At 48.1% G+C, this 17,617-nt stretch overlaps 1 protein-coding gene and 1 long non-coding RNA gene across 3 annotated transcripts in view; one reads left to right on the plus strand and one right to left on the minus strand.

Moving 5' to 3' along the window:
• Positions 1–4,029: 4,029 nt before the first annotated feature.
• On the minus strand, positions 4,030–8,047 carry LOC141087635 (uncharacterized). 2 transcript variants are annotated; one of them, XR_012231708.1, is made up of 5 exons: positions 7,919–8,047; positions 5,702–6,238; positions 5,047–5,163; positions 4,847–4,947; positions 4,030–4,349 (listed from the first exon to the last, which is right to left on the minus strand). It is a non-coding gene; the product is annotated as an uncharacterized lncRNA (long non-coding RNA). The 2 variants fall into 2 exon arrangements; XR_012231709.1 differs by lacking the exon at positions 5,702–6,238 and having other exon boundaries at positions 7,919–8,017.
• Positions 7,946–17,617, plus strand: part of YAF2 (YY1 associated factor 2) — a 49,512-nt gene continuing 39,840 nt past the window's right edge. Inside the window, exons 1-2 of the mRNA XM_073573256.1 lie at positions 7,946–8,115; positions 8,250–8,375. Of these exons, the coding sequence (XP_073429357.1) occupies positions 8,090–8,115; positions 8,250–8,375 (152 nt within the window). The 5' untranslated portion in view covers positions 7,946–8,089. The remainder of the gene's footprint in view (positions 8,116–8,249; positions 8,376–17,617) is intronic.

The raw sequence follows: 17,617 nt of genomic DNA on the forward strand, positions 1-17,617 counted from the left end.
AAGGAAGAGGTGCGGCAGTGGGCAGGGCTTAACGGAGGAAGTACGCAGCCCTGCCGAACACTAGTGTGAAACTAGCCTAACACTGATGACTATCACATTGCAATGCTCGGACTGGCCGGCGGCGCTCCTGACCCAAGTGTGACAGCATGTATTTCTATGCACGACCAGTCCGTGCACTGCGATGTGATCGTCGTCTGTGTTCTATGGCCGTGTGACTGCACCCTAAAGGCCCTGTCTCACATAGCAAGATCGCTAATGCGTCACTGATTTTGTGACGCAACAGCGATCTCGCTACATATGACACGCAGCAGCGACCGGCCCCCATGCTGGATATCGCCGATCGTGCAGGAATGTCCTGGGCCATTTTTTCATCGTCTGTGCATCGCTGTGTTTGAGCGCTGGATCGTTGCTGCGTCGCTGAAGAGATCTGCCAGTTTGGCAGCTTACTAGCGATCATTTAGCGACGCACCAGCGATCCCTACAGGTCATATCGTTGTCGGGATCGCTAAGACCCTAAGGCCTCCTTCACACATCCTGTTTCCAGTACATATGTCATACGTTGACATCCGTGTGACATGGGTATTAAACATGGCAAAGTATAGAAGTGTTGTAATTTTTTTCTTTATCCATACTGGAAAAAAAACACTGACACTGGTTTTTCATGGATGTGTGAAGGCAGCTCGAGGGCTCATTCAAGTTTGAGTTAAGGGCCTGTCACACTAAGCGATATCGCTATAATGTCACTGGTTTTTGTGACGTTATAGCGATATCGCTATGTCTGATACTTGCCTCCGACCGCTCCCCCGCTGATCGCGCGAGAAGGTCCTGGACCGTTTCTCGTCGTCGGCTTCCTGCTGTGGAGACGAGTGACGCAGGATCGCCTAGTGTGACAGGTAAGTGCGACAGCGATGTCGCTGGTGAGATCTGCCTGTGTGGCAGCTCACTAGCGACCACTTAGCGATGTACCAGCGATCCTGACCACGTCATATCACTAGTCGGGATCGCTGGTACATCGCTAAGTGTGACAGTACCTTTACAGTATTTTCCGGCGTATAAGACGACCCCCAACTCTTCCAGTTAAGATATAGAGTTTAGGATATACTCGCCATATAAGAATACCCCTCTTCCGGTGTTTTCTGCGCTGTTATGTGCATGACAGACTGTCTTTGTGGTATTCCTGAAGAAGAGGTCACCATGTAGGACTTTGAAACATCATCTTTTCACCATATTTTGCAGCCTAAATTGTCTGGCAGCGCGGATATAATCCACAATCTTCCTTGATAATAGCTCCTATGGTGAGGCCTAGCAGCCGTTACTCTGATTTTATGCTGCAGGACCACCAGCATGTATAAGCGTAGCTGTACAGCATGTCCAGGGTGAGCTCAGACGAGCACATGTACAACCTGTGTCCATCTGTATGTCCGCTTTGTACATCCGTATGGCATCCATTTTTTTTACATGAACAATGTAAATCAAAAATCCGTTTCCTACCTTGAATTGTAAAGGATCTGTGATAACACACATGACATGGATGGTGACCTGTACGTGGGCTGCTTTTTGTGCACCTGCACCCATTGCCGTATAATGGGGCTGCAGAATACGGATGAACGTAGTAGTGCATGCTCCGATTTTTCTTTTCTTTTTTTTTTTTACACCCACAACATCGATCTGTGTAAAAATGTTCAAAGTTGCACTGGTCAGTGTGTGCGGTCTGTATGGTATCGGTTTTACATGTGGACAGCACACTATCCGAACAAGCCCTAGGAATAGGCAGTCAGTAATAATAAAAAAATAAAAAAAAAAGTGGCCATCCCCTCTAAGATAAAAAAACAAACATGTACTGTATTTATCCTTAATTAATTTGTTGATTTAAAGTTTATGCCATATGTATGTACAAAACGGACCTATGGATGGCACACGGATATAAATGGGCATACAGAATAGAATATGGTAATGAAAAACGGGTCCACGGCACAATGAAAACGTCACTTTTTTTTATTATCAAAAAACGTACTGTAAGGCAATGGTGCTAGCCACTGAGCCACCGTTCTGCCCTAAACATTCCGTTAATGGGGTTGTCCATGACTTTCCTATTGATGGGCTGTCCTCAAGATAGGCCATCAATGTCAGAAACGTGAGGTTCTGACACCCAGCACCCTCGCCGATCAGCTGGTCGCAGGTCGGAAGTAAATAGTGTAGATATTCGGAACAGCTCTGCACACTGTGGCCGTTCTCACTCAGCTCCCTTTGAGGTGTATGGGAGCTGAGTTGATGTAGCCATAATTAGCCACTGCATGGTATAGGGAGCTGTGGAGTTTTGGCTCTGGATGCTGTGTACTTCCCCCACCGTGGGGACCTAGTCACAGCTGACCTTGAGGGTATCGGACCCTCACCAATCTGATATTGATAAATTCTCCAGAGTCCTGAACAACACCTTTAAGCCTATGTTCACATCTGTCACGGATTTATGGCAGCCTTTGATTGAACAAAAGAAATGCGGATGTCAACCGTGGCCAAAAATAGTATTCCAAGATGGCGACGACTTGTGTAGGCTACAGGGCGGAAGGGGAAAACTGGCTACATGCTACAGAGGAGGACACATACATGATCAACTTTCTCAAACTTTTCTCTTTTCAGTCAAAATTGGCACCCCAAATTTCCCAATAGGCAGGACCTACACCACATACTCATGTGTGGCATCTCCAAATGATCTGGGTGGAAGATCACAGCTAAAGACCTTAAAGAAGGACTGTCCCAAAACACCAGGCATTGCTGAATCCCACATGCTTGGCACAAGATGCCAGTGTGCAAAAGGAATTTTTCTAAACTTGTGAAGGAATAGGGAATGTTACAGAGTAAAGGAACAAAAAAATCCTTACCCCTTAGTTTCCAGCAACTCTAGTATAAGGCCGGGATCACACACAGCGTAATACGGCCGAGTCTCGCAGGTTAAAACCTACCTCTGGCGCCGGCACTACGGAGCGGAGCGTGCAGCCGCATAGCAATACATGGAGCTGCACACTCTGCACCGGAGTCAGAGCTTGGTTTTAACCTGCGAGACTCGGCCGTATCTCGCTGTAGTGTGACTCCGGCCTTATTCTCTGGTCCAGCAATAATGGCCCATCAGTTGTGGCCCGCTACAACCAATCATTGGCAGTCATACACCATTCATGCAAACATTACTGATAAGGGCAGTGAATGGCTAAGTGACTAATGGACAACATCACTGCAGGAATGGAGACACTAGGACAGGGCAGGATTCAAGGGGTACGTAATGGCCACACTAGGACTCAAGTTTTGAAAAATACTGTAAAACCTCTTTAACTTTGGTGGTCTATCCTATATCTGCCAGGGTCCAACCAAAAGCCTGGACTGGAAGCAGTGTCTTCTTTAGGTGAATGGGCCAGTGAACGGCTGCAGTACTGGACAACAGTGGAGTATCTCCAATGGGGCCTGTGAGTTGAGGGAAGGGCTGGTGTCAAAGGAGCCCCTCTGTGCATTCCACTTTCAACAACACCTGCCTCCTCAGGACACAGATAACGATGAATACAGTGGTGGAGCAAGGAGCCATTTCCTCACTCAGTGCATCTCCAGAGATGGCAGATCGGAGAAGCTACGTGGGGCCTGTTATATTACACAGAAGATTATGTGGGGCCCGTTTTACTACATGAAAGGCTGTTTGGGGCCTATTATACTACATGGAAGGCTACGTAGGGCCCGTTAAGCTACATGAAAGCCTGTTTGGGGCCTATTATACTACAGTGAAGGCTACGTGGGGCCTCTTAAATTATATGGAAGGCTTCGTAAGGTCCATTATATTATATGTAAGGGTATGGTGGGGCCCATTATATTACATGGAAGGGTACGTGGGTCCCATTTTTATTATATGGAAGGGTACGTGGGTCCCATTTTTATTATATGGAAGGGTATGTGGGGCCCATTATATTATATTTAAGGCTACATGGGGCAAATTACACTACATGGCAGGCAATGAGGGGCCTGTTCAGGGCCGGATTAAGGTTGGTGGGGGCCCCCATATCATTAACATTTTAGCCATAACAGTAGAGCGCGAACTGTAGCACTTAGATGTACAATCTAATCTTATCCTCTTGTTCTGCCACATTCAGATTTACAGTACTACAATAGAGATACAGTCCAAGATAACTCAAAGCAGTCCAATTATAGACAGAAAGAGTTACTCACATTTTTTTTATTGAACCCAATGTTAAGACAGCCAAGGAATAATAAAAATGCAGAAAGGGAAAGTTTTCACCGGCAGCAATTGTTGCTAAGTACTGTATAACAATATGCTCTCTATTGTATTATCTCCGGAGTAGTGGCTTGCTCTCCTATAGTAAGAGAAGAAAAAGAAGCATTCTTTGACTACAGGTCTGTTGGCTGAAGGAGGATATATCACCCGTCTTAATGTGCCTGTGAGCATCTCCAAGTACAAGGGGGAGGTGTTAGCGATCGAAAACATGCTTTATATAAAAGTGTGTACAGATAAAAGCATAAATGTATACATTACAAGCTTTACTGTATTTTTTCCCACAATGATGTATGATTTTGTCTGGCTCTCTTGCTTTCCACATAATATAACAATTTCAAAGCATCTTTTCCCATAACTCTGAATTGTACTTTTTCTGTAATACCTCTTAGAAAGTTGTGAATAAATTGACAACTAAGTTTTACCACTCCCCCTGTCAAATCTCTGTATCCAACACATGTCTGTCATCAGATTGCAGCGCTCCAGGGGAAAATTAACACAAAGAATAAGTAAAATGTCAACATTAGTACCAGCACTAAATGCAAAAATTTTTATATGTGCCTTAAAAATTTCACTTACCCATCATATAATGAAATAGAGTACGTTGAGAAGGATCATATGAACTCTATCCATCAAACATCCAATGATTCTTGTAGTAACCTCAAAACACAACTTGTATGCTTATGTTATAAGGAAATGAAAATTATAAAAAGTTAAAATAATCATCATTAGAATGGAATGGATATATGAGCAGACTAGAACTTTGCAGCTTTGCTTACCTAACAGTTATTCTCCATGTATAATTTAAGATGTATATATCCAGGTAATCCAAGATGTATGACAACAGATTTGATGCAACGAACAGAACACCCATAATGTATTAAACTTAAACGGAACTGAAAAAAAAAGAAGGGGTTAAACGCATGTTTTTACTTATGTTAAAGTGATTAAAGGGGTTGTGCTGTCTCCCCTGCTTCTGACTGCTCTACAGCAGTCTAGAAGCAGGGGGTTGGCTCATAACTCCATGGCTCAGCCAGCCCCCAGTATTGCATGAGGAGACTAACAGCAGTGCTCAGTTTTCTCAGACAAGTATATGGAGAGCCGCGCGCATGCGCGGCAGGCTGCTCAAGAACGTTAACGGTTGACCTAGCTGTCTGTCAAAGACTGTGGCCACTGCTGGGGGGGGGATTCCTATTGGCGGGCATTTTTCATGTTCGGAGCACATAAGGTTTTACCATGATCACAAAAATAGATTCTTTAGGGTACACTGGGAAATTATAGTTAAGAAAATTTTTCTGTATTGAAAAACTGAGTAATATAACAGACCAAGTCTCAACAGCAACCAGTTGCACATTTGCATTACGCATACCATATCTGAGCTTTTAAGGATGTACATATCATATTTGACCACAATGTGAGCATAGTTTTACAAACCTTTTGGAACATTTAGGAAGGCCAAAGTACTGGAAACTTAGAGGTGAACTTTTCTTGATTTTTTCATAGCAAATTCTTGAATCAGATCTGAAAAGTCTAGCTCTTCAAGAATGTCATGTTCAATGCTTAACAAGCAAAGGTGGGATAGACGTTCCTGGCCCATTGTACTGCGAAGTCTGTTTTTAATTAGCTTCATTTTGGAGAATGATCTCTCTCCACTGCAATTGGTTACCATCAAGACCAAATACATTCTCAAAAGAATTTCAATATTTGGGAATGTACTCTTGAAAGGGTCCTTTAGCACCATTTTATACATGCAGAGCTCTCTAGGGAAATCTTCATGTTCAGCTAGTGTAGCATTTTTAACAAGATATGCAAACTGTTGTAATTCATTTTCAAGTGAAGCTGCATCTAGATCTTCAACATATATATTCGCTAAGTTACGGGCTGCAGAAGAGATTTGTTGTGGAGTGGCTACTGCAAGATTGCCAAGAATGCCAAACCTTTCAGCAATTACTTCATAGGAAGATATTCTATCTGAAAGAGATGTAGAAATACGATCTATAACAGGTAAAAAGCTTTCAACCTTAAACTATAATACACCTATATTGCTCTATACCGCCATCCTGCTATATGGCCTGTATCCTGTGGCACACAAAAATAAACGTTTATACTCACCTTTCCTCACTCCAGCAGCATCGCTCCTCCTCCCGTCTATGCCGGCAGCAGCGCCGCTGACCTGTGTGGAGCCGGCCACGATCCCTGCAGCATCGCTCGTCCTCCTGTCTGTGCCGGCCGCGGCTGTGTCTGGACACGTGAGCACGGCGATGACGTCATCTCTGTGCGCACCACTAGTCTCCACACACAGCCGCGGCCGGCACAGACAGGAGCTATATATAAATATATAGCTAGCTGGAGGCAAGGGGGTTAATCACCGTGGCGCTGCAGAGTTGATTGGCGGGACCGTACACAGCAGGCGGCGGGCGCACGATGCTCGTGAACGCGGCGAGCAGGCAGAGCAGATCCACAGGACAGGAGGCGTGACAGGAGAGGAGGCGTGACAGGAGAGGATGAGGCGGTACCGGTATCTTTTGCCTAGTTCATCTCAGCGTGATGGTGTCTAATATTTATCCTCGCGCTGCGTTACTAAAATGGCGGTCGCTGCCCAGTGGTGAGGGCCCGGGCCCCCTTAGAAGCTCTTGTGGTGGGGGCCCCGGGGCTGAAGCCCTGCCTGCCCCTCCTATAATCCGGCCCTGGGCCCGTTATTCTACATGGAAGGTTAAATGGGGCCTTTTATATTACATGGAAGGCTATGTGGTGCTTATTATACTATATGCAGGGCTATGTAGGGGCCATTATACTATAACGAAGGCTATGTGGGGGCATTATAGTGTTTGGAGGGCTATATGGGACCATTATTCTTTTTGCTGGGCTACGCAACAGGCCATTACACTGGAGGACTGGGGGTCCATCATACTGCATGGAGGGCTGTGTGGCAGGCCATTATACTGTTTAGAGGGCTGTGTGGCAGGCCATAACACATTGTGCAGGTTCGTGTGGGGTCCATCATCCTATGCGGAGGGTTGTGTACGGGCCACTATGCAGTGTGTAATCCATCCTACTGTGTAGAGGGGTATGTTGGGGTCACAGCTGGGGCATCATACTTTGCCGGGGTCGGCCTAGTGTGCCTGTGGTGGGATTCACAGTAGGGGTATCATTTAGTGGCTGGGGCACTGTTGTTGACATCATACTTTATGGGAGCAATGAAAGGGGAATCTAGGGGCTTCTATGGGAAGCCAATGACTTGGCCATGGCTGCAGTTGTGGGATCGGTTCTGGGACCTCGCTGAATATAGATTACGGATTTTTGTGGAGCCCCATGATTCCAATGTACGCCCCTGCACCAATCCCCATCTGTGTGTTGTGCCCATGGTGCGGTTTTTGTTGGGGGAGCCACGTGATTTGTTTGCCTCTGACTGACAGTTATTTTTTCAGTTACTTATTGGTAAAGAGACGGGACCCCTTCCATCACCAATTGGAGGGCTATGCTGTAAGGGGGGCAGCACCTTTTAGGAAGGGTCGGCGCCTGGCCCATGGCCCTTTCCGGCTGGAATGGAACAGTGCTTACAAGCGGTGCGACACTACCAGTATGTCGCCATGGAGATTACTAGCCGCCCGGTCACGGCGGGGCATTACCGGCAGCCGCTCCATCACATACCAGGCAGATGATGAGCTCACGCCTCTCCCGCTGTTCGGACTCGTGTGATTGGACGCCCCGGGTCACGTGTGGCGGCGGCGGACAGCTGGCTGCGGCGGATCGCGGTCGGTGCAGCCGCTTGTGTGCCGGGGCTTTGGTGCTCGGCCTCCGCTTCCTGTCATTCGCCGCAGCATGGGAGACAAGAAAAGTCCCACAAGGTGAGCAGAGGAGGCGGCCGTGCGGGAACGGAAGCAGCCCTCCGCCTATAGCGCCCGAGGCCGCGGCAGATGTTCGCGGGCCTTGTTGTGCTGCATGTAGCCATGTCTGCGTCTCACATTTCTCTCTTCTTCAGGCCGAAGCGGCAGCCGAAGCCGTCGTCAGACGAGGGATACTGGGACTGCAGCGTGTGCACATTCAAGAACAGCGCCGAGGCCTTCAAGTGCCTGATGTGTGATGTGCGCAAGGGGACGTCCACCCGGTGAGAGGAACAATGCGGCTCCGTGCTGGCCGGGGCAGTGGGGCGGCTGGTGGGGGTCCGGGGGGAAGAGGTTCGTCTGGTGGCTGTCCGTGAGGCAACCGTGCGTCTGGTGGGAGACCGTGGTGCAGCAGTGCGTCTGGAGGGAGACCGTGGTGCAGCAGTGCGTCTGGCGGCTGTCCGTGGTGCAGCAGTGCGTCTGGTGGCTGTCCGTGGTGCAGCAGTGCGTCTGGTGGCTGTCCGTGAGGCAACCGTGCGTCTGGCGGGAGACCGTGGTGCAGCAGTGCGTCTGGCGGGAGACCGTGGTGCAGCAGTGCGTCTGGCGGCTGTCCGTGGTGCAGCAGTGCGTCTGGTGGGAGACCGTGGTGCAGCAGTGCGTCTGGAGGGAGACCGTGGTGCAGCAGTGCGTCTGGCGGCTGTCCGTGGTGCAGCAGTGCGTCTGGTGGCTGTCCGTGAGGCAACCGTGCGTCTGGCGGGAGACCGTGGTGCAGCAGTGCGTCTGGCGGGAGACCGTGGTGCAGCAGTGCGTCTGGCGGGAGACCGTGGTGCAGCAGTGCGTCTGGCGGGAGACCGTGGTGCAGCAGTGCGTCTGGCGGCTGTCCGTGGTGCAGCAGTGCGTCTGGCGGCTGTCCGTGGTGCAGCAGTGCGTCTGGCGGCTGTCCGTGGTGCAGCAGTGCGTCTGGCGGCTGTCCGTGGGGCGGCCGTGCGTCTGGCGGGAGACCGTGGGGCGGCCGTGCGTCTGGCGGGAGACCGTGGGGCGGCCGTGCGTCTGGCGGGAGACCGTGGGGCGGCCGTGCGTCTGGCGGGAGACCGTGGGGAGGCCGTGCGTCTGGCGGGAGACCGTGGTGCAGCAGTGCGTCTGGCGGGAGACCGTGGTGCAGCAGTGCGTCTGGCGGGAGACCGTGGTGCAGCAGTGCGTCTGGCGGGAGACCGTGGTGCAGCAGTGCGTCTGGCGGGAGACCGTGGTGCAGCAGTGCGTCTGGCGGGAGACCGTGGTGCAGCAGTGCGTCTGGCGGGAGACCGTGGTGCAGCAGTGCGTCTGGCGGGAGACCGTGGTGCAGCAGTGCGTCTGGCGGCTGTCCGTGGGGCGGCCGTGCGTCTGGTGGGAGACCGTGGTGCAGCAGTGCGTCTGGCGGCTGTCCGTGGGGCGGCCGTGCGTCTGGTGGGAGACCGTGGTGCAGCAGTGCGTCTGGTGGGAGACCGTGGTGCAGCAGTGCGTCTGGTGGGAGACCGTGGTGCAGCAGTGCGTCTGGTGGCTGTCCGTGAGGCAGCCGTGCGTCTGGCGGCTGTCCGTGGTGCAGCAGTGCGTCTGGCGGCTGTCCGTGGTGCAGCAGTGCGTCTGGCGGCTGTCCGTGGGGCGGCCGTGCGTCTGGTGGGAGACCGTGGTGCAGCAGTGCGTCTGGCGGGAGACCGTGGTGCAGCAGTGCGTCTGGCGGGAGACCGTGGTGCAGCAGTGCGTCTGGCGGGAGACCGTGGTGCAGCAGTGCGTCTGGCGGGAGACCGTGGTGCAGCAGTGCGTCTGGCGGGAGACCGTGGTGCAGCAGTGCGTCTGGCGGGAGACCGTGGTGCAGCAGTGCGTCTGGCGGGAGACCGTGGTGCAGCAGTGCGTCTGGCGGGAGACCGTGGTGCAGCAGTGCGTCTGGTGGCTGTCTGTGGGGCGGCAGTGCGTCTGGTGGGAGACCGTGGTGCAGCAGTGCGTCTGGCGGCTGTCCGTGGTGCAGCAGTGCGTCTGGCGGCTGTCCGTGGGGCGGCCGTGCGTCTGGTGGGAGACCGTGGTGCAGCAGTGCGTCTGGCGGCTGTCCATGGGGCGGCCGTGCGTCTGGTGGGAGACCGTGGTGCGGCCGTGCGCCTGGCTGCCGTCCGTGGGGCGGCCGTGCGCCTGGCTGCCGTCCGTGGGGCGGCCGTGCGCCTGGCTGCCGTCCGTGGGGCGGCCGTGCGCCTGGCTGCCGTCCGTGGGGCGGCCGTGCGCCTGGCTGCCGTCCGTGGGGCGGCCGTGCGCCTGGCTGCCGTGCGCCTGGTGGCCGGCCGTGGGGCGGCCGTGCGCCTGGCGGCCGCCTGGGGCGTGGGGCGGCCGTGCGCCTGGCGGCTGTCCGTGGGCCACGTTGACCTGGATCCTAGGCAGGTATACATTTATTGGCCATCTAGATAAGTCTCTTAGCTTGGGTCCAGGCAGCCGTATACTTTAGGGCTGATTCACTGCAGCCGTACCATTTGGTGGTTGATTTGGGGCAGCGGTCTCTGAGCTGTGATCCAGTCAGCTGTATGGTGGTGGATCTAATCCTCTATGGCTGTGTTCACAATGAAAGCCGTGATCCGATCAGATCAATTCCTTTCTTCCACTGTCATTGCTTCCCCTGGATTTAGTGTTTGGGAGAAGTAGCCGTCTGCCATGTACCATGCTCCGCTATAGGCCAAAGGTGCCCATCAACCCTAGGTAGCAGCAGGCCTATGGCCCATATGGCTGACGCCTATTCCTCTGGACTCTTAAGTACACATGCACACTCTGTTTAGCTGAGTTGGTATATATTAATAGAAAATGTGGAGGAAGCCTCCTATCAGTCACCTCGAAGAGTGATTTGTCTCCCCCTAGTAAGGAAAGGTTGGATGTTGTAAATCGAAGTGTCCAATGTAATCTCGCATTAGTGTCGCCTGGTCCTGCCAAGGTTGGCTGGTTGGGCAGACATTGACATACTTTATATGGAGACCTTTAGCTCTTCAGTTCTCCTTGGCAATCCTTGATGGAGAATGGAATAGGAGACATTCACTTTCTCCTTTCTGGTCTTTTTGAGGTTCTCTAGACTCGGTCTCTGGTGAGTGCACCCTAGGTTTGGGAACACTAGCCCTATAACTGTTTTTACTCCGCAGGAATATTTATTGCATTCTCAAATCTGTGTATGTTGTCATGGCTCACATCTACGTCATGTCCACTTGAGCGTATTAAAGAGCCAGTTCATGCTGCTGTCTTTTTAGGGGACCCCTGCCCAGTTTGGACCATCGGCGTTTGAGGTATGCATGCTGTAATTACAGGTGCATCTCACAAAATTAGAATATCATCAAAAAGTTAAGTTATTTCATTTCTTCAATACAAAAAGTGAAACTCATTATATAGAGTCATTACAGAGTGATCTATTTCAAATGTTTATTTCTGTTAATGTTGATGATTATGGCTTACAGTCAATGAAAACCCAAAAGTCATTATCTCAGTAAATTTGAATACTTTATAACAGCAGCTTGAAAAAATGATTTTGCTATTCGAAATGTTGGCCTACTGAAATGTATGTTCAGTAAATGCACTCAATACTTGGTCGGGGCTCCTTTTGCATCAATTACTGCATCAATGCAGTGTGGCATGGAGGCGATCATCTTGTGGCACTGCTGAGGTGTTATGGAAGCCCAGGTTGCTTTGATAGCAGCCTTCAGCTCATCTGCATTGTTAGGTCTGGTGTCTCTCATCTCCCTCTTGACAATACCCCATAGATTCTCAAAGGGATTAAGGTTAGGTGAGGCCAATCAAGCACAGTGATACTGTTGTTTTCAAAAAAGGTATTTGTGCTTTTGGCAGTGTGGACAGGTGCCCAAACCCTGCTGGAGAATGAAATTTTCATCTTCAAAAAGCTTGTCGGCAGAGGGAAGGATGAAGTGCTCTAAAATTTCCTGGTAGACGGCTGCGCTGACTTTGTTCTTGAAAAAACACAGTGGACCTACACCAGCAGATGACATGGCTCCCCAAACCAACACTGATTGTGGAAGCTTCACACTAGACCTCAAGCTTGGATTATCTGTCTCTAAATTCCACCCACTTTTTCTGACATCATAGACAAGATCAATTTACACAGGTCTTATGAACAAAAATTTGCAATTGCTAATGACTACTGTATATACTCGAGTATAAGCCGAGATTTTCAGCCCATTTTTTAAGGCTGAAAGTGCCACTCTTGGTTTCTACTCGAGTCATATACCAGGGGGTCGGTGGGGGAGGGGGAGCGCGGCTGTCACATATATTCCTCCCCTCCTGGCGTGTTCTCCAGCCCCCCTGCTTTTCCCATGGTCTCTGGCCCCTGTGTTCAGCGGTCACGTGGTACCGCTCATTAAAGTCATAAATATGCACACATTCATGACTTTAATGAGCGGTACCACGTGACCGCTGAAGGAAGGAAGAGCTGCGGCGCCGGAGACCATGGGAGAAGAGGGGCTGCAGAGACGCGTCAGGACGGGGTGACAATAACGGGGCGAGCCATATTCACCTGTCCCCATTCCACCGCCGCTCTGTCCTCCACGTCCTCTGGCAGTGACATTCAGGTCAGAGAGCGCAATGATGTGGTTAGTGCGCACCCTCTGCCTGAACAGTCACTGCAGAGACCCGGAAGACAGAGCGGCACGCGCCGGTGGAACGGGGACAGATGAATATCGCAGGTGCCGGGGCCCTGAGCCAGTGGTGACACCGGCACCTGGCCCCCAGCGACGAGAGGTGAGTATGTCTTTTTTTATTTATTTTTTTTTATTCGCATCAGCAGCATATATGTCTATGGGGCCATAACCTTTATGGAGCAGCATATGGGGAATAATTTATGAAGCCATAACCTTTATGGAGCAGCATATGGGGCATATTATTCTATGGAGCATTTTATGGGGCCATTATTAACCTTTGTCCAGCATTATATGGAGTGTATTTTGTATGGAACATCTTATGGGGCCCATCATGAACTGTATGGAGCATTATGTGGGGCTCCTGATTCAATATGGATATTCAAAAACATTTAACGTACTGATGTCTCGATTACTTTTATTTGTATCTTATTTTTACTTTTGAAATTTACCAGTAGCTGCTGCATTTTCCACCCTAGGCTTAAACTCGAGTCAATAAATTTTGCCAGTTTTTTGTGGCAAAATTACGGGGTCGGCTTATACTTGAGTATATTCAGTATTTTAGCAAATATGCTAAAAAGTGGACGAAATGGCTGGAATTATACACTGAATAATTGATTTCAAGTGTGCTATATAAATACAATTCTCTGTGTATTAACCCCTTCCTGACATGAGACGTACTATCCCGTCCATGGGACCCGGGCCCCTATGCCCATGGACGGGATAGTACGTCTAGCGCGATCAGCGGCGCCCACGTGGTGAGCGCCGCTGATCGCGGCCGGGTGTCAGCTGATTATCACAGCTGACACCCAGCACAATGTGTCAGGGGCGGTCACGGACCGCCCCCGACACGTTAACCCCTTGCACACCGCGATCAAACATGATCGCGGTGTACCGGGGGTTAAAGGGAAGCATCGGCAGGGAGGGGGCTCCCTCCGTGCTTCCCTGAGCCCCCCACGGCAGCGCAATGTGCAGCGCTGCTGCGGGGGACTCCTTTCCTCCAGGCCCCCGGATCCAAGATGGCGACGGGGGCCTGAGGAAGCTGGCTTCCTCAGTGCCTGCAAAGCGCAGGCATGAGGAAGCCTTCTGCAGTGCCTGTGTCAGATCGCTGATCTGTCACAGTGATCTGTGATGTGACAGATCAGCGATCTGTCACAGGACAGTGATGTCCCACCTGGGACTATTTAATAAAGTAAAAAAAAAAAGTGTTAAAATAATTTAAAAAAAATCGCCAAATAAATTAGAAAAAAAAAAAAAATATTCCCCCAATAAATCCATTTTTTGGAAATAATAAAAAAAACAAACAATAAAAGTACACATATTAGGTATCGCTGCGTCCGTAATGACCCGCCCTATAAAACTGTCCCATTAGTTAACCCCTTTAGCGAACCCCTTAAAAAATAAAAATAAAAAACGAAGCAAAAAATAATGATTTATTATCATACCGCCAAACAAAAAGTGTAATAACGCGCGATCAAAAAGACGCATATAAATATCCATGGTACCGCTGAAAACGTCATCTTGTCCCGCAAAAAACGAGCCGCCACACGGCATCATCAGCGAAAAAATAAAAAAGTTATAGCTCACAGAATAAAGCAATGCAAAAATAATTATTTTTTATATAAAATAGTTTTCATTGCATAAAACCGACAAAAACATAAAAAAATGACATAAATGAGGTATCGCTGTAACCGTACTGACCCGAAGAATAAAACCGCTTTATCAATTTTACCGCACGCGGAACGGTGTAAACGCATCCCCCCAAAAGAAATTCATGAAACGCTGGTTTTTGTTCATTCTGTGTCCCAAAAATAGGAATAAAAAGCGATCAAAAAATGTCACGTGCCCGAAAATGGTACCAATAAAAACGTCAACTCGTCCCGCAAAAAATAAGACCTCACATGACTCGCTGGGTCAAAATACGGAAAAATTATAGCTCTCAATATGTGGTGATGCAAAAACTATTTTTACAATAAAAAGCGTCTTTTAGCGTGCGACAGCTGCCAAATATAAAAACCGCCATAAATAGTAAATCAAACCCCCCGTCATCACCCCCTTAGTTAGGGAAAAATAATAAAATTAAAAAAAAAGTATTTATCTCCATTTTCCCGTTAGGGTTAGGGCTAGGGTTAGGGGTGTGTTGGGGTTAGGGTTGGAGTTATAATTGGGGGGTTTCCACTGTTTGGGCACATCAGGGGCTCTCCAAATGCAACATGGCGTCTGATCTCAATTCCAGCCAATTCTGAGTTGAAAAAGTCAAATGTTGCTCCTTCCCTTCCAAGCTCTGCCATGCGCCCAAACAGTGTTTTACCCCACATGTAGGGTATCAACCTACTCAGGAAAAATTGCAAAACAATTTTTGGGGTCCAATTTCTCCTGTTACCCTTAGGAAAATAAAAAATTGGGGGCAAAAATATCATTTTTGTGGAAAAAAATGATTTTTTTATTTTCACGTCCGAGTGTTATAAACTTCTGTGAAGCACTTGGGGGTTCAAAGTGCTCACCACACATCTAGATAAGTTCCTTGGGGGGGTCTAGTTTATAAAATGGTGTCATTTGTGAGGGGTTTCCACTGTTTAGGTACATTAGGGGCTCTCCAAAGGCAACATGACACCCGCAGACCATTCCATCAAAGTCTGCATTCCAAAACGTCACTACTTCCCTTCCGAGCCCCGACGTGTGTCCATACAGTAGTTTTCTCCCACATATGGGGTATCAGCATACTCAGGACAAATTGGACAACAACTTTTGGGGTCCAATTTCTCCTGTTACCCTTGGGAAAATAAAAAAATGGTGACTAAAAGATCATGTTTGTGGAAAAAATACGAATTTTTTATTTTCACGCCCGGGCATTATAAACTTCTGTGAAGCACTGGGGGGGTCAAAGTGCTCACCACACATCTAGATAAGTTCCGTAGGGGGTCTAGTTTCCAAAATGGTGTCATTTGTGGGGGGTTTCCACTGTTTTGGTACATCAGGAGTTTTCCAAACGCGACATGGTGTCCGATCTCAATTCCAGCCAAAAACGTCAAATGGCGCTGCTTCCCTTCCGAGCTCTGCCATGCGCCCAAATAGTGGTTTACCCCCACATGTGGGGTATCAGCGTACTCAGGACAAATTGCACAATAACTTTTACGGTCCTGTTACCCTTGGAAAAATAAGAATTGAGGGTGGAAAGATCATTTTTGTGGAAAAAATATGATTTTTTAATTGTACCGCTGTACGTTATAAACTTCTGTAAAGCCCTTGTGGGTTCAAAGTTCTCACCACATATCTAGATAAGTTCCTTGGGGGGTCTAGTTTCCAAAATGGGGTCACTTGTAGGGGGTTTCCACTGTTTAGGTACATCAGGGACTCTCCAAACGTGACATGGCGTCCAATCTGAATTCCAGCCAATTTTGCATTGAAAAAGTCAAACGGCGCTCCTTCCATTCTGAGCTCTGCCATGCACCGAAACAGTGGTTCCCCCCCCACATATCAGGTATCTGCGTACTCAGGACAAATTGCACAATAACTTTTGCAGTCCAATTTCTCCTGTTACCCTTGGTAAAATAAAAAAAATTGAACCTGAAGTATTTTTTTTATGAAAAAAAGTTAGATGTTCATTTTTTTTTTTAAATATTCAAAAAAATTCCTGTGATGCACCTAAAGGGTTAATAAACTTTTCGAATGTGGTTTTGAGCACCTTAAGGGGTGCAGTTTTTAGAATGGTGTCACTTTTGGGTATTTTCTATCATATAGACCCCTCAAAGTGGCTTCAAATGTGATGTGGTCCTAAAAATAAAATGGTGTTGTAAAAATGAGAAATCGCTGGTCAACTTTTAACCCGTATAACTTCCTAACAAAAAAAAATTTTGGTTCCAAAATTGTGCTGATGTAAAGTAAACATGTGGGAAATGTTAGTTATCAAGTTTTTTGTGTGCCATATCTCTGTGATTTAAGGGCATAAAAATTCAAAGTTGGAAAATTGCGAAATTTTCAAAATTTTCGCCAAATTTCCGTTTTTCTCACAAATAAACGCAAGTTATTTGAATGAAATTTTACCACTAACATGAAGTACAATATGTCACGAGAAAACATTGTCAGAATCACCGGGATACATGGAAGCGTTCCAGAGTTATGACCTCATAAAGGTACAGTGGTCAGAATTGTAAAAATTGGCCCGGTCATGAACGTGCAAACCACCCTTGGGGGTGAAGGGGTTAAACTGAATGTTACTTTGCATATGATGTTAAATAACCTGTTAGGACTATGTAGTCCTCTTTTGTTTTTATCTTCCCTTTTCTTCCCTAATCTCCCCTTCCTCCTCCCCTCCCCTATCATCTACCCTATTTATATGTTAAAAATGTTAATAAAAAATATTGGAAAGGAGGATTATCTGTCTCTCCACTCTTCCTCCAGACATTGGGACCTTGAAATCCAAGGTCTAGTGTGAAGTATCCACAATCAATGATGGTTTCGGGAGCCATGTCTCTTTATGAGGTAATAACTCTGGAACGCTTCCATGGATCCTCGTGATTCTGGCATTGTTTTCTCGTGACATATTGTACTTCATGATAGTGGTAACATTTCTTTGATATGACTTGCGTTTATTTGTGGGAAAAACGAAAATTTGACGAAAATTTTGCAATTTTCCAACTTTGAATTTTCATGCCTTTAAATCACAGAGATATGTCACAGAAAATACATAAGTAACATTTCCCACATGTCTACTTTACATCAGCACAATTTTGGAACCAATTTTTTTTTTTTTTGGTAGGAAGCTATAAGGGTTAAAAGTTGAACAGCGATTTCTCATTTTTCCAACACTTTTTTTTTTTTTTTTTTTAGGGACCACCTCACATTTGAAGTCACTTTGAGGGGTCTATATGATAGAAAGT

This window comes from Dendrobates tinctorius, unplaced genomic scaffold, assembly GCF_039654945.1.
Source record: "Dendrobates tinctorius isolate UK_male_01 unplaced genomic scaffold, ASM3965494v1 ptg000035l, whole genome shotgun sequence".
Lineage (NCBI taxonomy): Eukaryota > Metazoa > Chordata > Amphibia > Anura > Dendrobatidae > Dendrobates > Dendrobates tinctorius.